This window comes from Myotis yumanensis, unplaced genomic scaffold, assembly GCF_028538775.1.
Source record: "Myotis yumanensis isolate MYYU_CA2020_CCGP unplaced genomic scaffold, mMyoYum1.0.hap1 SCAF_6, whole genome shotgun sequence".
Taxonomy (NCBI): domain Eukaryota; kingdom Metazoa; phylum Chordata; class Mammalia; order Chiroptera; family Vespertilionidae; genus Myotis; species Myotis yumanensis.
In genome coordinates, this window is record NW_027223757.1 from 25,419,518 (window position 1) to 25,444,447 (window position 24,930).

The 24,930-nt window shown below is 41.1% G+C and overlaps 1 protein-coding gene across 2 annotated transcripts in view; it reads left to right on the top strand.

Moving 5' to 3' along the window:
- The window catches only part of ARFGEF3 (ARFGEF family member 3), a 128,570-nt gene that overhangs the window by 49,457 nt on the left and 54,183 nt on the right, over positions 1-24,930 (top strand). The window contains exons 6-10 of one of the 2 annotated variants that reach the window (XM_070417769.1): positions 11,263-11,385; positions 15,274-15,316; positions 17,715-17,793; positions 22,025-22,129; positions 22,988-23,321. In XM_070417769.1, coding sequence (XP_070273870.1) covers positions 11,263-11,385; positions 15,274-15,316; positions 17,715-17,793; positions 22,025-22,129; positions 22,988-23,321 — 684 coding nt within the window. The remainder of the gene's footprint in view (positions 1-11,262; positions 11,386-15,273; positions 15,317-17,714; positions 17,794-22,024; positions 22,130-22,987; positions 23,322-24,930) is intronic. The other variant, XM_070417770.1, reaches the window with a different exon arrangement.

Here is a 24,930-nt window from a genome sequence, read left to right on the forward strand (position 1 = left end):
GATATCTGTTTATTGTTTTTGAATTGTAACAGAACCTAAAGAAATCTCCTAGTGAATATGCATGTTAACATCTAATGATAGCCTCTTTACAAAAGGTTTATATTTTATATTATGTAGAATATTTGATTTAACCAAAAGCTACTACAAAATCGAATCCTTACAGCTATCGCTTTATTTTTTTATATTTTTTATTGTTGATAGTATTACAGATGTCTCCCATTTACCCTCCATTAACTCCCCTCCTCCCAGCCCCTACCCATCCATCCCCAGGTCTTTACCACCCTATTGACTGTGTCCACGGGCTATGCATATAGGTATATAAGTTCTTTGGCTTATCTCTTTTTTTACTTTTAAAAATGACAACTGTAGTTTTTTTTATTTTTTTTTGTTTGTTTGTTTTTGTGGGGTTCTTTTGTTTTTTGTTTTTTATCAGAGCAAGAAGCAGGGCTGGCATGTGGGAGGCAGGCCTGTGCAGGGCGGGAAGGGAAATGCAGCCGTCACTGTGCAGCCGGCCCTTGGGAGCTGTGGGGGCACGGGTTGTTGCAGCACCCTATATTGCGGGATGGCCACCAGGAAGCCCAAGCTGAGAGGAGGAGGAGGTTGTCTTTATCCTCCTCGCAGGAACCAGTTTTCGAATAAGAACCTGAAAGTTGGGATGCAGTTCCAGAAGAGTGGACAGGCACTGCCCTGGACCACCCAAGTCAAGCGTGTTCACTGAGGGCGTCTGGAAGCAGAGTAAAGACTCGGCAGGCCTGTCTAGACTGTGAGGCAGCAGGGCACAGTGCTCCCCACCAAAACCTGTAAAGGAACCTGTTCTTGAAGAAAATCTCAGCCTGAGAGATGTAAAGGTAAAGGCCTCGAGCTGGGAGGTAGAAACAGGGCTCCGGAGTCCCATGTTTAGATGTCGGCCCAGCTCTGCCACCCCCAGCGTGTTGCCTTGGATACCGCCCTGGCTTCGGGCTGCTTCTCTGTAAAAGGAATGCTAACAGTGTGGTTGTGCCGATTGGACAAGAGAAGTAGAATCCACATAAATAGCTTTCCGTGCAGGTCCGGCCGCATAGTAAATGCTTGGTCAGTGCAGGTCCGGCCGCATAGTAAATGCTTGGTCAGTGTCGTTATGGAACTTCACATGGACAGTGGTGGTGAGGTTACCCCTAAACAATATGGCCAATACCCTGAAAGGATGGGTCAGCGAAGGGCCAGCTTCCTGAGAGAACTGTACAAGCTTACTCGAGTCCCCGCTTGTCCTGCCTGCAGCCCACAGAGATTTCCTAGCTGGATAAGAGTTCCCGGTCAGTGTGCAGATAATGAAGCAGGGGCAGACCATCGCGGAGAAACCTGCTACTCCAATGCTAGCTTTGACTTGTTGCTCCTAATAACGACCTGGAACTCTATTCCTTGGAAGGAAGAAGAACTTGGTGAAGTTCTTAAAAATAAACTGTTCATCCTGTGTTTGATAGCGGCGGCCTTCCCCTTGCAGACCCACAGAAAATTCCTCCACCCCACTGTGGTGGGACCCAGGGTATAGGCTGCCTCTACTCCAGGCCTCTCAGATCCACCACTCTGCTCCAGTGACTGGATATTCTGGAAGACTCTCCAGCAAGGCAGGGGTAGGGACTGCTTCGTAATGGCTCAAGAGTCACCACTTCAAAGCACCTTTGATAAGTGTGCAGTATGGCCCCTCTGGACCTGGCATGGACACCAGCTTCAGAAGAGGAGGGATCCAGCTCTCCTGCCTGGCCGGCCCATGGGTCAGGACATTTCCATATCAGTCTGCTGAGGGAGGCCGAGTGACCCATGAGACAACGAGCATACAGGGTCAGGGGTCACTCTGATCAAAAAGCCACCAAGAGAAACACCCTGGAGAGTACTCCTCCTGCTAAGAAGAATAGTGGACCTTTAATCATGGCTGCAACTCAGCATAGTTCTAGGCGTAGCTATAGTTCTTGGTTCTCTGTGGCCATTCCCTCTAAGAGTCAGTAATTCGGAGGAGGCTTGAAAACATATAACATCACTCACGGTAAGAGACAAGTATATGGACTCCAAGACGGTGTTCTGTCTACACCTACTACATAGTTAGCATTTACTCTCTGCCAGGCACTGTTCTAAGAACTTTACCTACATTAAATCATATAATCCCTATAACAATACTGCAAAGCAGGATAAGGAAAGTGACTCAGAGAGAGGTTCACTATCTTTCCCAAAGTCACACCGTTAGGAAGTGGTATAACCAGGATGCAAGCAGATGTGACTGAGCTTTCGGCCTATACACTGTGCAGCACGTGCTGTCATCAGCTCACCTGTGACAGGCCCACCCATAGGAGCCCTTATGCTGCCCCTGTGTAAATGGTGGTAACCCACGAAGGGGCCACTTCTCCCCTCATCCAAACCATGCTCAGGCATGAATACCCTGCAGGCACAATGTTGAAATTAAACTACTCTTGCCTTTTATCTTTAATATATATCTTTTTAAGAGAGTAGTTTACATCAGTTCACAGTTGATAATGAGTAAAGATCAGAACAAGAGATGGGCTTACCAAAGGTTCCTATAGGTTCCTATAAAAGGTCAACTATTTTCAATAGTTACTTGATTAAACTTTGACTTCTCCTCTTTACTTAGCACAAATAAGATGCCTCGGGTTGCCCCAGAATTCTGAGTAGTGCTTTGGTCTTAGGCATGCAAACTTGTAAAAGCTTCCTCCCCCTCCCACAGAAGTCAAGTTGAGAATCACTGCTCTGATAGTTACTATTCCCTCCAGCCAAGCTTTGTCATAAAACCACGTGGAAATGTGCTGTTGTGCTCTAAAGCCTCAAGTGTGTCCCACCCACCAAATGCAAGGGCAGTTCCTCAGGCCCCAAACCAGACCAAGGAATAAGAATCTGCCTTCTTATAAGATACTCCGATGATTCATGCATATTAAAGTGAGATCTAAAGGTTATGTTCTGCTGGGTTTATAGACCTAAAACCCCAGTGACAGCTGCCGTGCCTCTGCTTGGCTAATGGCACCGCCCCACAAAGTATGGAGTCCCACCCAGCAGCAGCATCCTCTCGATGGTGATCCCCCAGTGGTACAAGCTTTTGATTCTTCTAATCACCCTTGTCTTTCATCTTCTCCTGCCACATCAACTCCACATTTTCTTCTTCCCATTTGTCAGCGCTTGATATATATTAAATGTATTTCTTTTTATTTTATTCATTGAGTATAGAGAAAGAGAGAGAGACATCAAGTTGTTCTTCTACTTATTTATGCATTCATTGGTTGCTTCTTGCACATGCCCTGACCAGAGACTGAACCTCCAACCTTGGCATATCAGGATGACGCTCTAATCAACTGAGCTACCCAACTAGGGCTCAAACATATTTCCTAAATGCTTTCACAGTTGAATCTGCTACAGAGTTATCCCACTGTTCCATCTGAATATGTGTTTCCACCATTAAGACACAGGGTCAGCCTTTAAAAAAGGAGGGAAATGCCCCCTCACTCAATCCATATTTAGGTAACTTGGCATAAAAAGAGCACAGAGTAGATCTATTTATAGGAAAACATAGCAACAACTTATAAATGTAAGTATATGGATCAGTAGTTATAAATATTAGATTATCAAATGAATAATGTATAGGTAATTTAAGAAAGGATAATAGTAGAATCATCTGAAATCAGATACATGAGATAGGAATAAACATCTTTCTTAAAGGCCTTCATTTTATGGGTGTGTGTTTTGTTTTGTTTTTAATTTGCAAAATAGCTCACAGTCTTTTGGTTTTCACCGGAGCAGTCATTTAAGAAATGCTTTTTCATCACCAGAATGTGGGAATGACACAACAGACTTACTAGTATACTGCCACACACACAAAAATAATAGTGCTCTGTAGACTTACTGATACCCAATGATTTTTTGTAAGCTTTCAAGTGCTTTTCACCTGCTAACTTAGCCTTTGAAAATCTGCATCTCTATTCAAAGCAGGACATTTCAGCCTAAAACTACCACTTAGCTCCAGCAAGCTTTCTTGGTTGTATCTGAACTTTCCATAAAGATAAGTCTTGCCCAGCTGGCGTGACTCAGTGGTTGAGCGTCAACCTATAAATCAGGAGGTCACTGTTCTATTCCCTGTCAGGGCACAGGCCCAGGTTGCAGGCTTGATCCCTAGTGTGGGGTGTGCACGAGGCAGCCAATCAATGATCCTCTCTCATTAATGATATTTCTCTCCCTTCCTCTCTGAAATATATATATATTAATGATATTTCTCTCCCTTCCTCTCTGAAGTATATATATATATATATATATATATATATATATATTTTTTTTTTTTAAAGATAAGTCTTTAACTTAAGGAAAAAAAGTGACATTTTCTCCTCTTGTCATGTTTGATATAGCTAGGGAAACAATTTATAAAAACGCTTTCAAATAAATCATTTAAAACAGCTATGGAAATGTTGGGAAAGAGTCCAGACTTTCTTTTCTTTCATACTCTGCTGTGCACTGACCATTACTCAGAGATAGTGCTTATCCTGAAACCTGTTGATCAGGAAATGGGATGTGTACTTACTTACGTATGAAAAATGAGGCTATTTCCCCCAAGGTACTGCTGAAACTTTACAAGGATCGTTAAGCATTTAAAATGCAAATAGGAAGGTGGCAGCCTTCGTTTGTGTGACTAACTTAACTTGCTTAATTAAACTGCGGTAATGCAAGTTTTTTCAGTACAGGGTCTTCCACGATACGGGAGGAATTAGAAATATCACCAAATTTAGAAATGGGCAATTATGAAATAGCCAACATGTGTTTTTTATTCATTTTTGTGAATTATCATTTCTAAAACTCTATATGGATACATAATTCTTCTCTTTATTGATTGAAAACTGGGCCCAAGATTTCTCTTGCTACGGTCAAATTAGCAGATAATGTTGAGTTTTCCAGATTAGCTATCTTAACAGGAAAAGCTGTGGAAATAACATTGCCCAGGTTTTGGGGTTAAAGAAAGAGGTGGTGCCAAGACCAGAAGGTCTATGAAGTTCATTTGAAGATGGTTAATGATGTTGTTTCATTGGAAAGAACATGCCTGCTGAAGGCTCCTGTATGGCATTTTCTCAGTGAGAAAGTCGAGTTCGTAAATGTGTATTTTCTGGTTTGATCTTATTGACTCATGGGAAACTTCTAGTCTCTGATTCTGTGGCATGCTGTCAGATTCAGACAGAGTTTGTCTCAAAGATTATTGTTTTATTTTTTAAGATTCTTACTTTCAGGGACCTTCTTTCACTTCCATCTATCTATCATCTATCCATCTTTCAATTCCAAAACTCTGGTTAGTAAAATTTGCTAATAATAGTTGAGTCCTTAGGGCATGTCAGTAGTAGCATTTCCCATACATTCTCTTTTAATCTTTACCACAGCCAAGCTAGATAAAGAATCCCAGGGAAAGTGAGGTTCATTTGCTTGTCTAAGGTTCTTTAGCTAGACATTCAAATCCAGACTTTTTATATTCAAATATCTGCTGTTGACCACTATGTAATATTGCTTCCTGGTAACCTCCGTCTTAGAATTAGGATCTTGCCATAGTAATATTGGCAACCGACTGAAATTCTTAGGAGTCTTACCCACCTGAGACCTTTACCAAGGCATTTAATTCGATAATGGCTCTATGGTCTTTTTTCATGTGAAGCAGAAGTATTGATGAATTTCACCTTTTTTGTGTGACCATGGATTCAAGTGACCATTAGTCATATGCCACTTTCTTGAGTATCTTTACATTTTGATACACAGTTTATCTTTTCTGAGCATTGTTACCATCACAGGATCTGGAGTTTAGTTTAGTTCCACTTGTTACCCCAGGGACCTTCAAAAACATTGAGGCCCAAGATCTGCCTCCAGAGATTTCAATGTAATGATCTGGTTGTCATGAAAGTAATTTTTAATTGAGCTGACTTACAATCCTTGAAATGTTCAATGGTACTTTTTTTAAGTCTATTTCTGAGATATACTTCAAATAAAGTATTCTACAGTTAAGGAGCAGATAGTCTCCAGATATGACACAGATGACCTGATCCATTTCCCTTAGAAGCATCTTATTTGCTATGTTCTGGTAAGGCTGGGAGGAGTAACCCTAACTCCTGGCAAGAGAAATGAATGGCCAAAGCAGCCCAAACCATTGTCTCAAACCAGCTGAGGCCATTGGAGTAAAGAAATCCCTTTTTAAGGGACTGCTTTCTCCACTTTTCCTTCTGGAAACACTTTCTTCTTTGTGCGTAAGTCTCTGTATTGACTCTGTTTTGACTCCTCTGAGGTTCCTGTTCTTTGGCAACTTACTGCCAGATGGGCTTTGAGCAAACTAGTTTTTTGTGCAAGGAATTTCCACACACGCCTTTAATCTCTGACTTGCAAGGCTCTTGAAGAACTTATTTAGAATTAGAAGACACAGAGCAATGCAGAGCTCCTCTCTACTTCCTTTGGGCTGGCTTGGAGGGCAGAGGCTAGATAGAGTTCAGTAGACCCTGTGTAGACCAAGCAGAAGGCTCTGCCTGAGAAGGCGCAGGGATTGCTGGGCTGAGGTATCGGAATCCATTTTAACATGTCAGCTAAGCCAAGAAGAATGAGAAAGAGGAAGAGGGAAGTAACCGTCAGAGTTGTCCATGTATGCCTGGGCATGGTAAGAGTTTCCTTCTAACTGAGATCCAAAAGGAAAAGCAGTAAAATTCCTACCCAAGCATGGTGATCAGACTTTCAGTTTCCCCTTGTGTGTATGTGTGTGTGCCTGTGCGTTTGCATCAGCGGGACCCACTTATTGAGGCGCTCCTGTTTCATACCTACCTGTTATTGCCATTCAGCTGGAAACAGCCTGGTCACTGACTTGTCAATGTGATTCAACAGAGTTTAGACTTGTAGTGTTAATCAAAATTTTCTTAATTTCTAACGTGATCAATAAGCATTCATAGTCTTCCCTACATAAAAGACAGTTCTTCTGCTTTCTTGCAGTTTAATCTCTGATCCTTTTATTTTTATCACCATAAATTATTTTTATCTCCATAAAAATTTTCCAATTGGAAACCTGCTAGCTCTTCTCTTTATGGGACTTATTACTCAGTACCATGCACTGTTTTGACAAAGCTGCACCACTAATCCTTCAGATAGGAAAGAGAAAGTAAATGCACAACTCAACATGGTGAAGCTCATATGCATTTTGCAAAGTTAAGCAAATTTCTATTGTGGAAGCTTTTTTAAAACTTACCACTTTGGCCAATGTTGAATATCTGCTACATTCCACTGTGCTGCTTCATCTACACTAATAAAAGAGAAACATGCAAATTGGTGTCACTCCGCTATGCCCACCAGCCAATCAGAGCGACTATGCAAATTAACCCAACAAAGATGGCGGTTAATGTGCATATGCAGGCGCGGTGTGAAGACTGAAGGCTCCGGCCGGAGTGAAGACTGAAGACTGAAGAGGCTTGGCTTCTCCGCTGTAGCTGCAGCGGAGAAGCCAAGCCAAAGGCCTGGGTCCCAGATGCCAGAGGAAAACTGGTGCCAGCAGCCACGGGAAGGAAGGCCTATTGCACGAATCTTCGTGCAGTGGGCTTCTAGTATTTAATAATAGTGATTCCACCCTGGGTTTAACCTAGTACTGTTATTTATCAGTCTACTTAATGACATAAAACTCTTATTGCTATATATGGCTTGCAGACTTGGCTTTGTTTTTTGTTTTTTTCCTTCTGCTGTCGGGGTTTAATTTGCTTCACTAACAGTTTGTTTTTGCTCTCAGTTGTGTTTAGCATGCCGTAAACCTGGATGTCCACAATTGCATGAAATGATCAAAATGTCCATTATGAAACTCCTCACTGCCCTGTGTCTTCGTGCGTTCCCTGGTGATCAGGGGCCTGTGGCTTTTCACAAGGTATTGGACTTGGTACCTGGAGCCTCTGGCAGAGATCCAGAACTGAGGCTTTTTAAATGTCAATTCTACACTACGAAAGCAAAGGGCATGGGACATAGAAGTGACATTGGGGATACGAAAAGAGGAAATTGATGAGCCCTTTCCCAGAAACTCAGCCTGCATTTGGACTTGGTATTCTCTTAGCTTCTCTGATTCAATGTGCTCATTTTAGCACTGCCCCATAGTAGAAAAAGAAAACCATTCATAATGTGAAAACTCATTGGCCTTTTAATACAATGGTCAGGTTTATCATGGAAACCCTAGTTCTATGAACCTTACCACTTTACCAATTTATTATTATTCTTATAGCAAGTGTAAGAAACTTTTCTTCAGAAGATGTCAGGATAGCTGAAAGCATTTCTTCCTGGGCATCTAAAGATAGCAAGTTATCATACACATGCTCATTTTTACATTTAAAAAGATACCCTTTGGTCACATGAGTATTTATAATCCCAACGTGGGCAAAATGAACTTCTTTGATTAATCCTTTTTCTAAAAAAGCAGAGTAAACATGCTTACCTTTTCCCTTAATAAAATGCCTCCTGCAGTAAGTCATTTCCACTGTTATACCTCTAAACACTGAAAAAGGTGGTGACATTAAAAGTTGAAATACATTTGGTATCTGGGAAGTTTTTTGCATGCAGTGCTGTTTGTGTTACTTAAAATTTAGGTCCTCATGTGTGCTTTTTTTCATGGGTTTAAAGTGACTGATGTAATTTTTTAAGGAAGGTTTTATAGTGGGTGTGGCTCTTAGTATTCAGTAGAATTGTGATTATATTGACATAAAGTATGTAGTTCAGCTTTCAAAATAGCTACTCTTTCATCTTTAATGCTTCTGAGACTTTAAATTTCTCCTGAAATTTAAGCTTAGCAATCTGAAAGATCACAGTTATAATGATTTCTTGGGAAAATATAAGATTTAAAGAAAACTTGAATTCTGAGGTATAAATAGTACCAGAGTGCCTAATTACACTATAGAGAATCTGGTTTCATCAAAGTGAACCAGTGCACTCATTTAGATGTATTTTCAAGGCTTTTAAACCATTTTATCACATGCAGAAATAAAGGCCTTTCAGGATTAAAACACCTTTTTTTCTAAGTATGAATAAATAGTACCTTCGAGTACATTACAATCCATGATTATCTGAGAAAATGAGTTTGCCCTAAATGGTAGTTTGAAAAACAAATATTTTGAAACTTGCTCTTACTTTTTTCACATAATATGAATAAATCCAAGCCAACTTCCAAATATACTTTTGAGTTTTAAATGCTCATTTGGAATATTAAGCATTTAACAGGAGATAAATTTAACTCTTAGAAAATATTTACTTTCACTTAGTTAATTTTACCAAAAAGGCAATTACAGAGAGGCCTGACAGAAAATTCTAGCTTAAGCATTAGCAGCAACAAAGATTAACATTTAGTCTCTCTCCCGTCTCAGTTATCAATCATCAAATTAAATTTGCCATTTAGGTGAGAACCTAGTATTTTCAATGTAGATAATCTTGGAGTTATTCCTAGAAAAATAATTTAGGCATACTACACCCCTTTTTCTTTTTGTAGGACTAAATATGCTTAGTAAAATGGGAACGATTACATACATTATGGAGAGAAAAAGTGGACCAATTTAAAGTATGCATTTATTGTTATGTCCATTCCTATACCTTTCAGAGAAACTAGAGGCAATAAAATCTGAAAAGTCATGACATTGAGCAGCAGCATCTTTAAGTGAGAGAATTTTTTCCCCTAAAATTGGGATTTCTCCATGCTGCAGCCATCAGGGAGCCTCCTCAGGTTCCACTGGGCATTTAGACTCACAAGACACAAATAGGCCACAACTGGCATTATATTCCCTCGGCAGGATACAGGACAGGGAGCAGACACAGGTCAATGGAGGCGTTTGTCTTTCCCAGGCATCCTAACACCAGTACTGAGGGTAGGCTCTGGCTCTCAGATGTCAGCTTAGGAGCAAGAAGATAAGAGCACCTCATGAGTGCAGTCACCTTGGCTTAGGAGCCCCATGTTTCAACTAAAGTTGACCCTTGAACAACACAGGAGATAGAGGTACCACCCACTCATGCAATAGGTAATTCAGGTGTAACTTTTGACTCCCCCCAAACTTAACTACCAATAGCCTACTATTGACTGGAAGCCTTCTCAATGACATAAATAATTGATTGACACATGTTAATGTTATATTATATACTGTATTCTTACAATAAAGTAAGCTAGAGAAAATAAAATTTTCTTAATAAAAATCATAAGGAAGAGAAAATACATTTGCAGTACTGTACTATATTTATCAATACCGTAAGTTTTAAAAAATTCATGTGTAAATGAACCCAGGCACTTCAAGCTCGTGTTATTCAGGGTCGACTGTGCTGTATATAGGAACCAACATCTCTGTACCTCCATAGTCAGAGCTTGCAGCGTTCCCTCAGAGGACATAAGCTATGACACGGGTCACTCAGGGATGCTCAGACCTGTGACTCCTTACTAGATTTTTAAAGTTAGTTTTCAGTTTTCCCAATTCAAATACAGCTTGGTAATCGGGGGGGGGGGGGGGGCAGTTTACCATAAGCCATGTTACCTAGTAACACAGCTGACATCCACCTTTATCAGGTTTCCAGGAGAACACGGAGAGAGAGTTAACCCAAGGTCAGGCTTGTTCATAGAGCAGCAGAAAGGGCTTCACTAATCCTCTCCTCACACCTGGTAACTCAGGAGTTAGTAAATTCTGCTCTATTTTGCCTTGAAGGGAGCTTTTCCTGTTTGTTTGTTTTTAAAAAAATATATTTTATTGATTTTTTACAGAGAGGAAGGGAGAGAGATAGAGAGTTAGAAACATTGATGAGAGAGAAACATCGATCAGCTGCCTCCTGCACATCTCCCACTGGGGATATGCCCACAGCCCAGGTACATGCCCTTGACTGGAATCGAACCTGGGACCCTTCAGTCCGAGGCCGACGCTCTATCCACTGAGCCAAACCGGTTTCGGCAACTTTTCCTGGTTTTAATTTCCAGCCACCTGAGTTTGTCCCAGACAGAATTCCTGGACATATCTAAAAACCACTTCGTTGCATTCTCCTCTGGTGCTCAGAAGAATGAGCTTCTAAGAGGGACAACCTTCAGGGAAATAATACTTTTCCTACATGCTTAAAACATAGATGCTCAGGGGTTTAAAATATATGTAGGACACACTGATAGCTAGTTCTAAATCAGGCTGACTTTCTGCTTTTGAGCAATTTCATATCCTCTCCGGTTAATTCCAAAGCATGTTGGTAATACACGGGTATCTATGGAGTGTGTATGTTGCTGTCTTATCTCTTTACCAGGTGTGCATTGAGACATACACATGTAGCTGTCACCAGCGTAGCATAAACACTGCTGTGCGGGCCACTCTCAGTCAGATGCTGAGTGACTTGACTTTACAGTTACGACAAAGGCAGGAGAATACGGTGAGCCACACGTTCATCACAGCCTTGCCAGTGTCTCTGTGTGTAACCGCATGTATGTGTCCCCCACCCCACATATCCCCAACCCCACGAACTCCCCACCCCCACACTCTGCCAGGGCTGCTCCCTACTGAAATAATGGAAGGGCTGGCTTGGTTTTGAAGAACATTTATTTATATAAACTAAGCTTCTTAAATATATATTTGCCTGTTTCACTCCAAAGCTTTAGGAGTTTTTTCCTTATAGTTTCTGTCATTTTTTTAGTCATTATTTTGAAATTCACTTTTCTTTTGTAATCTTTTTTTATTTTTTTTTTTATTTTTATTTTTATTTTTTTTTATTTTCAAAAACAACTTTATTCCCGTAAGTCCACAGAAAACAAAAACACAGACAGACAAACAGGGCCCGAAACAGCCTTCCAATTCCATGGAAGAAGCAGACGGCTGCATTACGCCAAACCGTCTCAGATTGGGATTTCTACAGACCTTCCGACTTGGCGGAAGCAAAATGAAATCCCTACAGATAAACAGACGGCTGCATTACGCCAAACCGTCTCAGATTGGGATTTCTACAGACCTTCCGACTTGGTGGAAGCAAAATGAAATCCCTACAGATAAACAGATGGAGGATCGAGGCGTCCCCCGATTCCTCCCGCCCCTTGACCTCCATGTGCGTCCACGATCAATGTGGGCGAATACAGATTTCAGAAGTGAGCTCACACAGAACAGACAAACACAATACACAGACACTTACCGCGGCCATGCAGATTCTACGAATTGGGGAAGTCCCTACATGGTCTTGGGAACCCCGGGCGAGCCCCCAAATGTTGTGCCCAGTTTTCAAGATTCCCAAGAAACCACATCAGGGAGCCAATTCGATGTAAAAACATAAGAATCTGTATTCAAGCTAGCTTGGGCCCCCCATCCATATCAAGGCAAAACCAAATGGCTGAGCCTGTAATCTTTTTTTAATTCTCAAATTAAAAATATGTTATATAAAAATATTATATTAACAAATACCAGAAGTAAATTCAAAATTAATAGCAGTTAATTCCATGCTTTGAGCCTTGTATCTGTGGGTTTCTTGCTAACTAAAGAATCGTGACTGGCGGTCTCCTTGACCTGCGGGCACTGGCAGAGTGAGGCTGGACTTGTCCTCTTTCTGTCATCAAAACACCCTGGAGCTTTTTGCTCTAAACTTGAACAGATTGTCTAAAATGAGTGTTCCAGGGAAAACATAAATGTAATTGCCTTCTTGCATAAATTATCTTCCGGGAACGTTAATGAGGAGATGATTCCTCTTCAAAATTGGTGTTTTGTTTTTTAAATCTGCCTCTGTAAGAACTCAGATTAAAGTTCTTTTAAAATCTGCAAGAAGTATTCTGAAGTGAACACTTTATTGTTTTTTAGAATGGGAAACGTCAGTCACAGCCTGAAATATCTCAGAAATTAATTTTAGAATTTGAGATTTTATGTTTAACTTCAAATATTGCTAACTTTTAACTTCAATTATTATGTAATTTTTAGAAAATCTCACGAAAGCAGGACTTGAGTGGAACTTTTGAGATTATCTGGTCAAATTTTTTCATTCCTCATAAAAACAGATGAGGACATGAAGCCCAAAGAGATGAAATTGAAATCTAAAATTAATGAGCTTACCAGTGAGAGAGCCAGAACTAATCCCTGCTCTCCTGAGTCCCAGCCCAGGTGATTAATTGAGCTCTGGTAGCCAGTGTTGGGAAAAACAAACACTAATCAGATAAAAACTAATGTTGATATTTTTCTTTTGTGTTTTCTATATCCAAAGTTCAAGTTTCTATTTAAAAAGTAATTGTTTTAATTTTAATTTTTTTAAAATATATTTTTATTGATTCCAGAGAGGAAGGGAGAGGAAGAGAGAGAAAAAAAACATCAATGATAAGAGAATCATTGATTGGCTGCCTCCTGCACGCCCCCTACTAGGGATCGAGCCTGCAATCCGGGCATGTGCCCTTGACTGGAATGGAACCCATGACGCTTCAGTCCACAGGCTGATGCTGAGCCAAACCAGCTAGGGCAAATTTTAGGTATTTTTATTATATTAGCTTACTCTTTGTTAAAATTATTTAATGTATGCTAGCATTTGAATGTGGTGGTGTGACAATATTAGTTTAAAATAAGTTCAAGTCTATAAATAGAAAACATTAAGAGAAAAAAGTATTTTTAATGGAAATAAACCCAAGATATTGAAAATTATCATGTTCATATACAGTCAATCATATTCCATCTTTGCTAAATAGCCACATGGTGAAATACTAGACTAGTAAATATATCTTAATGTTTTGAGATGAAATATTTCAATACAACTTTGTAGTTTCAAAGTGATTTCAATTATATTAGTCATTTAATCTTATTTTTAAAATTTTAAGTAGGAGATTATTAGGTTTCAAATGACTCAGCCTTACAGCTCATGTTGCTCTTTTGTAAGAATGGTAACAGGTATAGTTGGTAAGAGCTGGCTAAAACCCAAGGGTTATTTGCCTCTGTCCTGCGTGGCTAATCAGCCTTCTGGTCCTGCTCATCACTGACCATCTGGACTCACCCCAACCGGAGGCAAGATCCCAAACTAGGTAGAAAATTAATGTTTCCTATTACTGCCTTTCTGTTACTCATGCGGTCCCTGGAGATATTTTCACGTCCCAGAAAGACTCAGTGCTCAGTATCCTAATATTCAGAGCATCTGTGATGTCTACTAGAGAGACTAAGTCTTGCCACCTAAGAACGGTTATTTTAAAAAGCCATTAAAGGGCATGGTCCAAGGAGGCTATGTGTTCTCCCTCGGGACACTGAGCATTACCTGGGGAATCTGTGTGGTGTTCAGCGTGACCCATCACTGGAAAGACATTGCAGGCCATCGCAGAATTAGAAAGACTTAAATGCGATAGAAAGACAATCAATCTAGAATGCCAAAAGCACTAACATGAACTGTGCCTTCAACCTAATGTCTGCCTGCGTCCCACCCCACCTCCCAGTACAGGTTAGCATTTCACAAAGAATGTGTGGAAGCAGCTGAGCTTGCAAATTAGGGAACAGAGAATACTAGAAATATGTTCCTATAACAAGTTTAAAGACAAGCAGTGCCATAGGATGATTTATATATCTTGTAGGTGATTAAATGAAAATGCCCTCTTACTATCTTATCTCCCTGTGTTAAGTGTTGGGGAGACTGTAGAGCCTAGTTTCTATTCTCTGCTCAGTAGTCATGGAATTCTCCCTGCAATGGAAGTTGGTGTAACTATTTGTAAGTACCTTTCCCTTCCTATTCTCCCTTCCTTCAAGGTTCTGTCTCTACCTTGATAGTTCTGGATCTACCAAGCGATAGCCTAGACTAGTTGGTCTGGTCAGACAGTTGGAAATTAATATGCCACCCATCAAATAGGAAATTGGTACTTCTGACCAGCAGTCATCTTTGGACCTGGATTTTGAAGTCCAGAAACAGATCCTTCTACGACTAAGACTCTGTATTCCTCAGGTGCCAGAGTGTAGTCTGTGACCTTGGGAAATATAATTATCCCTGCAAAGGCAACTCAGCTGTTTAGGTGGGTATTGCTCCCAGTCATAGCTCAGCACCTGGAATGAGATAGTGTATCATGGAGCTTAAACTCCCAGGAAGTTTATGGACTCTTGAATGAATTATTTTTGCAACTGATAAGTTCAGTTCCAGACATATGTTTTCCTAAATACCATGAATAATGAAATGCTATCAAGACCTGGAGGGTGAGCTTAGGTGAGTTAGCTGAGCCCAGAGCACTCAAAATGACATCTTGTGTCTAAGAATTTTCCATTGTTTAAGTCCGGGTTTTTTCTTGTCTGAATCTACTAATTGTCCTTGTGTGTGTGTCTCCCTTACTAGATAATTGAAAACCCAGATGTCCCACAGGAATTCGGGAATCAAGGTATTGAATTTGATTTTCGCTAGTTCTCAGTTTAAAAAGTGGGTATTAGAATGCCTCCCGTGTGCTTGGTGTTGGGGATGTAGGGATGAGTAGAGCTCTCAGGGTAGTCCACCTCTCTCCTTGGAGCTTCTGTTCAGCTTTGCCTTATATGGTATGATTAAACCAGCTGTTGTCTTCCTTCTGTTCCTGCACTCTTATGCCCGCCACCCCTGTTCCTGTCCAACAGTGAGAGGGAAAGGAGCTCTTCATAGACCTTCCTGTTGGAGGCTGGTTTTTTAGTTACGTCGTTCTTTATGAAATCGGGTTTATTAATTGTTAAAATGAGAATGAGATGGAGGGAGGTAGAACCCTGATTGGTACAAAGTACTATTGCACCCGAAGTATGTTTGTGAAGTACCAGTTTTTTGATATGAAAAAGGAGTCATCTCACAAGGAATCTTGCAGAAGGATAGGAATCAAGGTAAGGAACTCTCATTCTGACCCCACAGGAAAAAGAAAAAACAGAGGTCTACATGTAATTGATAAGCAGTTTGATTTTTTTTTTAATGTTCGGTAGTATTGTTTTCGGAAAGAGATATGGAAAATTCAAATCATCGTAAAAAAATGGAAATGTATGTTTTATATCAGATTTTATTCAGTGATTAAAAAATATTGGAAAAATTTCCCTTTTTGATATTTTTGACAGTTAACAGGGAGAAGGGGTGGAGTAGAGAGACGATGGAAAAGAGGGAATGGAAGGGAGGGAGAGCTATACACAGCCACAATGAGGAGAAAAAGAGTAAATAAAAGAAACGAGAGAAGAGTATCTGAAGTCATTTTCTAAATCATTGCTGGAGTGGTTGTTTTAGCCACATCTTGCTATGTTCTCGGGCTGTGGACTAGAAGTGCTACAGATTCTCTTCACCTTTTAATGCTCCCAGTGATAGGCTCCAACATTTTCTACCCCTCTTTCCTTCTCCTTTGGCAATTGCAGTTCCCATAACATCTTCACTTTATTGTAGAATGATTTTTATATACCGGAAAGCAGTTCAAAGTCCTCTTGGTCAAAGATACATCTTTAAAAATATATATTAGTACAAAATTGATGGACTCATTTGAAATTTATCTAAAATTGAGTTTAAAGACTACTTATGGGTTTTACTTTTTTTTAATGTTTTTATTGATATTCAGAGAGCAGAAGGGAGAGTGAGAGATAGAAACATCAATGATGAGAGAGAATCATTGATCAGCTGCCTCCTGCATGCCCCCTACTGGGGATGGAGCCTGAAACCTGGACATGTGCCCTGATTGGGAATCGAACCATGACCTCCTGGTTCATAGGTCAATGCTCAACTACTGAGCCACACCAGCTGGGCAGTTTTATTTATTTTAACCTATGTTTTATCATTTTATCTCTCTCTCTCTCTCTCTCTCTCTCTCTCTCTCTCCTTTCTTTCCTCCCTGAATTTAAGATAACAAATTCTAAGCATCAGCATTTCTCTTTCCCCTTCCCTCTTCCAACTTTACTTTTATTTCTCTCTTACACTCTGGCCATTTTTTCCTCCATCTTCCTTGACTTCATGGTCACTCATTTATTTATATATTCATCAAATACTTAGCCACATTTGTATAGATCTTTACAGGTTTTTATTTTAAAAAACACACACACAAATGCTCCCACTTGTTACTTTCCTTGGCCCAATTATTTGGTGTAATGGGTATTATCTCATCTTACCACAAGAAAAACTGACGCTTACCCAAGCTTATGCAGTCAGCAAGTTGTGGACCAGTACTTAGGTCGATTCCAAATGTCAGCCTTTTCCCAGTGCACTCCAGTGCTTCTGTGAGAGTTTTGTTGCTGGTTTCAGGATTTGAACATGTTTTTTATTATTTTTTCTGACATTTGCTGTTGCTCCATTAAGACCAGAGCTCTGAGGATGTTGGACAAATAAAGTGGGTGAAGAAGATGACCAAATTGTTTTGCCCTCTTTCTCTAGCTTCCTAGTTTGAAAAGCCCACCTTTCTTAAATGCTGCCATATTTTATCATGTTGGGATACAATTCTGCTCCACAAAACCCAGAAAAACAAGAGGTCAGAATAAGGGACACATATATAGTTTACTGGCCTAAACATTGAGAAAATCATTGTCAGTTGTGGTGATTCTTACCTAAATGTATTTTCATTAAGTGTGAATGAATTTCATAAGAAACAACCTATTTTCTTTTTAGACTATCTTTTGAGTGTTTTACTTTAGAAAGGAGTTATTATATTAAAATGTGTTACACTTCCTTGGTGGCCTAAGGAAGTCAGCATCTAAAAATCATCTTTTTAGTCCTGAAAACATAAAAAGGAGGATGGGGAGGACCGTTGAGGGACCTTTGAGTGCGCCTGCTGATGTCTAATAACCTCCTGTTTGCAGGGTCAACCGTGGAGGCCCTCTGTGACGACCTCGTCTCTGTGCTCACTGTTCTGTGTGAGAAGCTACAAGCCTCCATCAAGTAAGTGCCTTCAGAATCGGTGCTCTTATTCACTAACAGTCTATTACCAAAGTGACTTTTGTCTTTAACAATATGCAAAATATAGGCAGAGTATAGGACGATGGCTCCTCCCATTGGTATTAATTTCTGAGAATTGGTTTCAGTGACCTTGGGCAAGCCTGCATTACCCAATACTATTACTGATGGATATAACTTTCTGATGAGAAAATGCAAAGAGAGTCAGCCCCTCAAGCATGGATCTGAATGGAAAGAATGTTGGCTGAGAGCTAGTAGCTGTGAAGGCTAGTCCTCACCGGGACATATCCCAGCTGTGACCCTGAGTCTCATCACACTGTTGCACCTTTCTCCTCTGTTACAGGCAGAGTTGGACTGTGTGGTCTTTTTCTATCTCATTGAACATTTCCTGAGCCTCTGAGCTCACATGCACATCTTTAAAAAGAACATGTTACTCTGACTTTTATATACTTTTCACTTTTATGCCAATTTAATTTAATCAGCTGTCAAGGATGCTTTTTCTGTACCCTCTACCCCCGTCTTATCATTATTAGGGAATATAACAAAGACCACTAAAACTTTGAAAAGTACAAAGGCTATGTTCACTACTTTGCAAGCAAGGGAAAACCAATAAGCTAAACTTTGTTTCTTCTGAGTAGTTTACTAAGGGAAAACGCTAAAGGTTTTTAAGTGCTAGAAAAATTGGGGAACTCATGGTAATTTGCCATTAATAACCCAAAACTAGCCATCAGGATAAGTCAGAATGAGTCTGTGTGTCTACAAATGATAAATTAAAGTGTGTCTTTGTTGATTGGTCAGGCAAGAGTCCTCACCTAGGTCCAGGAAGGGCTTTAAGTTTATGGTTCTTTAAAACATGGATGTCTCTAACATCAGCTACAGGGACTCCCTATTTGTAGAATGGCCACATGACCTAGTTTACCCGGGACCATCCAAGTTCATGCCTGTTGCAATTATTATAAACATTCAGTGCTGATATCTTATAAGAAGTTCTGGTGTAAGTGGAATTTTTCAACTGCACAGTGCCTAGCATGTAGTAACGACTTGACAAATATTAGCTCTAAAATGGTCTTTTTCCTTTCAGCATTGCCAGTGCTAATTCTAGCTTATGATGCATTTGGAACGTTGAGCTTCTTTTATCAGAAATTTGACTGTAGATTATTAGGAAAACATATGGCACAAACATTCATTGCAAATGCATACAGATTAGAAACTAAAAGTCATAGATTTCTGTCAGTTACTAAAAAAAAAATGTTTTTGAACCATATAACTAGAGAGCTACAAGCCGCCATCAAGTGAGTGCCTTTAAGTGGGGAAAGTAACTCCTGTGACATGTATATGTTTTTCTAAGGTTTCTGATTGGACATTGGATCAAAGATACTTTAGGCATATTGTGATATTCAGCTTAATAGTTTCCTTGCTTGGTTTTTTAATGCACTTCTGCCCCTGGATACTGTTTACCTTGTTTGAATCTGGTCTTTCCCATCATGATTCTATTACCCTAAGATGGGGGGTTTTATTGCTAAAGAATCTGAGGGTGCAGCATGCTTAGTACAGCTTCAGTAGAAGACCTTTAAGTCCACCTGGTCAGGTACTATCATACGCTTGGCTACTGTCACTCTGGCAGTTGTGTTAATTCTCCTTGTTAACTTTTCACACCTCTTGCCATTTCTTCTGATTTTATTTTCATAATTCCGTGTGTTTCTGTTAGCTAAACTTGACACCTCTCTTACCTTCTAAGTATCTTCTTTCTCTGAAATCACACTATGGTCAGGACGTCCCTTCAACAACCATCTCCAAAATACCTCCTAGGACTTTAGCTCTGTAGAGATATGTATCCCTGACATGTTCGATCTCTCAGGAAGATCCAGAGAATGCATTCAGGTACTCAGAATAACTCGAATGCCTTGGAGATACGGTATTAATAGAATTCTATATTAGGCGAGTTACATGATGTTTATATCCAAGAACTTTTGGAAGGATAATTGGGCTTAGGAATATATTTATTCATTCTCTCCCTGTTCGTCTCCCACCACCCTCTCCTCCCCACACAGAATGTCAGGGAAGAATCTGCACCAAAGCAGTCTTGGAATCCACGAACACTGTTCTGTGTTCATCTCGTGTGTTCTAATTCCATTCCACTGCTCACACAGTGGCTTAAGTCCCTCTTTTTCTAACTGAATCTGAACTGTTTTAGGGGAAGCAAAGTCAGAATGTTTCAAGAGAACACTCTGGAGGTTCAAAACGTGCCGCCCGATTGCCTGGCAGAAGTCCCGCCAGGACGGGCAGCTGCTTAGTCCCCACGGGCTCCTGGTCCACTCAGGAGACTTGTTCTCCATGGGTCCTGCACCTGCAAGAAATTCAGAGATGAGCAGAAAATGAGGCCAGCAGACACTCAGCCTGCCAGCCATGAAATGCTCAAACAAAAGGCCAGGCAAAATGACTCACACCCTCCTGCGCAGGCAGATTTTTCTCTACTGTGTTTTGAAAGAGTTGGCTGGTTTCTAGGCTCCTTTCTGTCTTGTGCATCCTACACATCTTTTCGTCTAGAGCCAGAAAAATATCACACACACACACACACACACACACACACACATATACACACACACAATGCACGTGCCTGTGTGTGTGTAGTGAGGGGCATGCATGGACAGTGCTTACATTTCAGACAGCCCCTCTAATGACATGATTCGTGTAAGGTCATTAGCACCTGTTTTTCCAGGTGCTGCAATCCACAGAAAAGCTGCCACATTTGATCTCCAAGGAGACTCCCAGGCCAGTTACCTTGGCAATGCGTTCTCCCTGTCATCTGATGCCTGGGGTTGCCACAGCCACTTCACAGATACTCATAGGAACCTGGGCTGCTCAGGGAAGCCTGTGGGTATAAGTGTACAGACACAGGAATTCCATCCCTGGCCCAAGAGTGGCTAATCATGCCTTGTCTTTCTTCCTCTTCCCTAGCCACCACTCTCTTCTTGGCAAAGAATAATTTTTGAGGAGACTCAGCCTTGACCCCTATCTCCATCCACCCTCTGAGGGTTTTGTGGAGTACATCCAAACAGGAGTGGAATTCCCTTCTCAAAATCATCGCGTTATCTTTATCATTGTACAGTTCTCTTTTGACAAGGGAGATCTCTGAGTCAGCAAATGTTTTCTGTAAAGGGCCACATGCTACCTCTGTGTCCTGTTCATTTTTGGTTTGGTTTTATTTTACAACCCTTCAAAAATGTAAAAGTCTTTTTTAGTTAATAGGCCATGGCAGGATTTCTCCCTCAGGCTGTAGCTTTCCAACTGGTTTTAAAGCATAATGTCAGTTTTACCGAGCTGTATCACCAAGGTACTTAACAGAGCACTTAAGTGAGGGTCCCCAGCCCCTTCTTCCGATCCTTTGTCTGATAGCTGTGTGGCCATTGTGTGGATGTGACCTGGGCTTTGGCGGGGAGCAGGGTCTGGTATTAACTTCCCTTCCTTCCTGTCTCCTTAAGTTTCGAGTCTGCCTGTCACTGGTCTTGCCTTTTCCTTCTGCCCCCTTCTCCTGGAAGTTATTTGAACTGTTAAGGGCATTAAGCTTCCTTTGGGCACATTTTCACTTTAAATCAGGAGAAAAGAGAGACAACCAAAATTATTTTTTAAAACAAGTTTCTCCTTTTACTGAACATTTTCATTCCACTCAGGATTTCTGAATGAATTGTCTTAAAAATGTGTCCTTGAGCATTACATGCTTCCTTACCTAATTCTGATGGGTTAGGCAGCAGACGTAATCTGGGTATGAGAATGTGTGTCCCAGCCCTGGCCGCGTGGCTCCATTGGTTGGAGCATCGTCACAGAGTTGGTTCCTACTCAGGGCAGAGGGATCTATTCCAACGCTCTCTTCTTGGCTTACAGAAGGCCGCCTTCTTCCCATGTCTCTTCACATTATCCTGCCTCTGTGTATCCCTGTCTCCAAATTTCTTCTTTTTATAAGGACACCAGTCCTATTGGGTTTGGACCCAGTCCAATGACCCCTCTTTTACTTGCTTGCCTTTATAAAGAACCTATCTCCTGAAAGGTCCCCTTCTGAGGTATTGGGGGTTAGGACTTCAACATACGAATTGAGAGGAGGACACATTCAACCCATAACACTAACCCCTTCCCCCAACTAACATTTCTGTAATGCCTACCATTTTCCCAAGTGTTTCCCACACATCACCTCTAACCTTGCCTTGGTTTTGTTCTGCAGCGACAGTCAGCAGCTGCAGCTGCTGTACCTGGAGTGCATCCTGTCCATGCTCAGCAGCTGCTCCTCCTCCATGCACCTGCACAGGGGCTTCACAGACCTGACCTGGTGAGCGCCCCCCGCCCCCACGCCAGCCGGAGCATTTGCTCTTTTCCGCTGTGCCCTGGGTCCCTTCCCACAGCCCCCATGACCCGCCAGGCCTTTCATCTGTGTAAATGTTCTTGCAGGGAAAGTAGGGAAGTTGCTTTGCTGACATGCAGTGGAGCGAAACTGATGATTACTGCAGCAGAATAGGCCTCCAAGGCCCTGTTACAGATTGTTTACATCATTGGATCGTGAGACTCAGAAATGAGGAAATTATTTTCTAGGTTATTCATTTGTTCTGAAAGCATATAAAGGCTCCGGAAAGTTATGCGGGGTGGCGGGGGAGGAGCAAGAAATACTGAACATTATTCTTAGCCCTACCCTGGTACATTTTCCATCTCAACCCGAATACTAGTCACTTAGTCACAGTCAGAGATTCATACAAGAGACAGGGCCTGCAGGCAGCCAGCTGGTTGCTCTGGGTTCCTGGGCTTATCCACAGGGAGGAATATGAACGATATGTGTCAGAATTTTAAATAAACTTCTCAAAATAATTTTGTTACTTATAGGAAAAGGAAGCTTTATAACTGAGCTATTTCACATTTTTAGTCTATTTCTCTATGTAAGATGGTTTCTTGCTGCTTCTCTTGATATTTTATTTAGTTAACCGTAGCTTGACTTATGAGAAAAAGTATTTTATTCTTATACTCACAAATGATGGAGAGACATGGAAAACTGAGGCAGGACGTAGGCAAAAAAAGGAACAATAAAGAACCCAACTCTATAGTCATTTGTGTGGCATCTGTGTTTGCACCAGGATAGTATTCACATTTGATCCTTTGGCTTGTAGTGAAACTCATTTTTCTCCCCATCTCTTCCCAGGAAAAACCTTTGCCCTGCTCTGATCGTGATCCTGGGGAATCCAGTTCATGACAAAACCATCACCTCTGCTCACAGCAGCAGCACGAGTGCCAGCATGGAGTCGGACTCGGTGTCTCCAGGCATTTCCGACCATGGCCGGGGCTCGGGCTGTTCCTCTACCGCACCTGCCCTGAGCGGGCCTGTGGCTCGGACCATCTATTACATTGCAGCCGAGCTGGTCCGGCTGGTGGGGTCGGTGGACTCCATGAAGCCCGTGCTCCAGTCCCTCTATCACCGCATGCTGCTCTACCCCCCACCCCAGCACCGGGTGGAAGCCATCAAAGTAATGAAAGAGGTAGGGATGCACTAAAGAATACCACTGCGCATGCCAGGGACTGAGCACAGTATATTTAAGCAAGAAGCACTTGGGAAATGTGTACCAATCACCTGCTCGAACTTCATTGCTACCACACTCTATCCAGTAGCAGATAGTCTCTTTAGGGTTGAGAGGTGTGTGTGTGTGTGTGTGTGTGTGTGTGTGTATGTGTGTGTATGTGTGTTATGTGTATACACGTGTGCACGTGCATGTGGAGCAGGGGTCAGGAGGGGTATAAGTGCTCACTGATACAAAACCATTTGATAATCTGAGCTGTATGCATCTGATTGGGCCCTGGGCTGAGATTCTATTCTGCTCCCTTAGGCACTGTTTGTGCAGATGTGTTTATCTACTCATCTTTGCCAAAACTGGATTTCAAAATTTTATACTCAGGTTTTACATTATCCAGAAAAGAGTTTTACTAATGGGACCCTTCGCCCCATCCCTTCTTAGGCCTTGTATCTCCCAAACATCATGATCCTGGGGAGAATATAAAGGTTGTCCATACCAGCGTGCTTCTTCATGGTTTTGAGGAGGAATTTGGGTTCTTTTAAAGGTACTTTAAACAAGAATTCCTCTGCTTTCTCTCAACTAACAAAAAAGAAAAGCAATCAACATTTTTGTATTTGCAAACTTGGTTGTGAGGGTACCTAACACCAAAACAACAGAGTAGCAAAATTCCCTTGTTGATGACTCATTTATTCTAAGCAATATTTGTTACTCACCATTTCTAAAAAGCTTAATTTTAAATGCTTCTTGGTGTTGTTTTAATGAGAGTTGACTGTAATGAATGATGGCAAGTTCTGGTCCTGTGTTTCTAGAAATGAAAAAGTGAGCCAGATTGAATTGCTGGTTAAGAAAATCGATGAGCACACAATGATAACCACATCTTTTTCTTATCTACTATATGTCAGGCACGTCACATCATTAGCTTTTAATATTCATGATGACTTTGCAGTTTTGAAGATCATTGCTTCAGGCAGTGGAGATCAAAGGGTCAGCTTTAATAACCAACCAATACTAGGTTGGTGAATACGACATAGTTTGGGAGGCTAGACTACGTTGTTAACAGCCAAACAGCAGACCTCACCTGAAGACCCAGCCCTGCCCATTAAGCTGGTAATGTGGGCAGTAGAGTGGACATTTTCTGAATAGGCAGGTCTTTAAGAAAAGCCACGCATGTTCAGCTCCTCCTGAATTCACCACCGGGAAGAAGTGAGAGAAAAGAGAGAAGAGAGGCCCAGAATTTTATTCAACTGGATGTTCCTCCCATAGAAACATGATGTCAAGAAAAAGGATTTTCTCTCCTACAAAGAAACTAAGTCTTCAAATGGTCAAATGATTTGCCCAAGGTCACCAGAAAGAGAAATGGTGCAAACACTGGTCTAGCTGAGCCTAAACCTATGGTCATTTCCTATACCACACTTACTACTGGACTTAACTTTGATATTGCAATGCAGATTATTCTAGGAGCTCCTTTGCTGGAGCTGGCTCAGTGAACCTCTCGTAATCCTACGTTTAAAAATCAGAGTTCAAATCCACCAGCCACATTATTGTAGCTAAATCATTTAACTCTGAACTTAAAGTT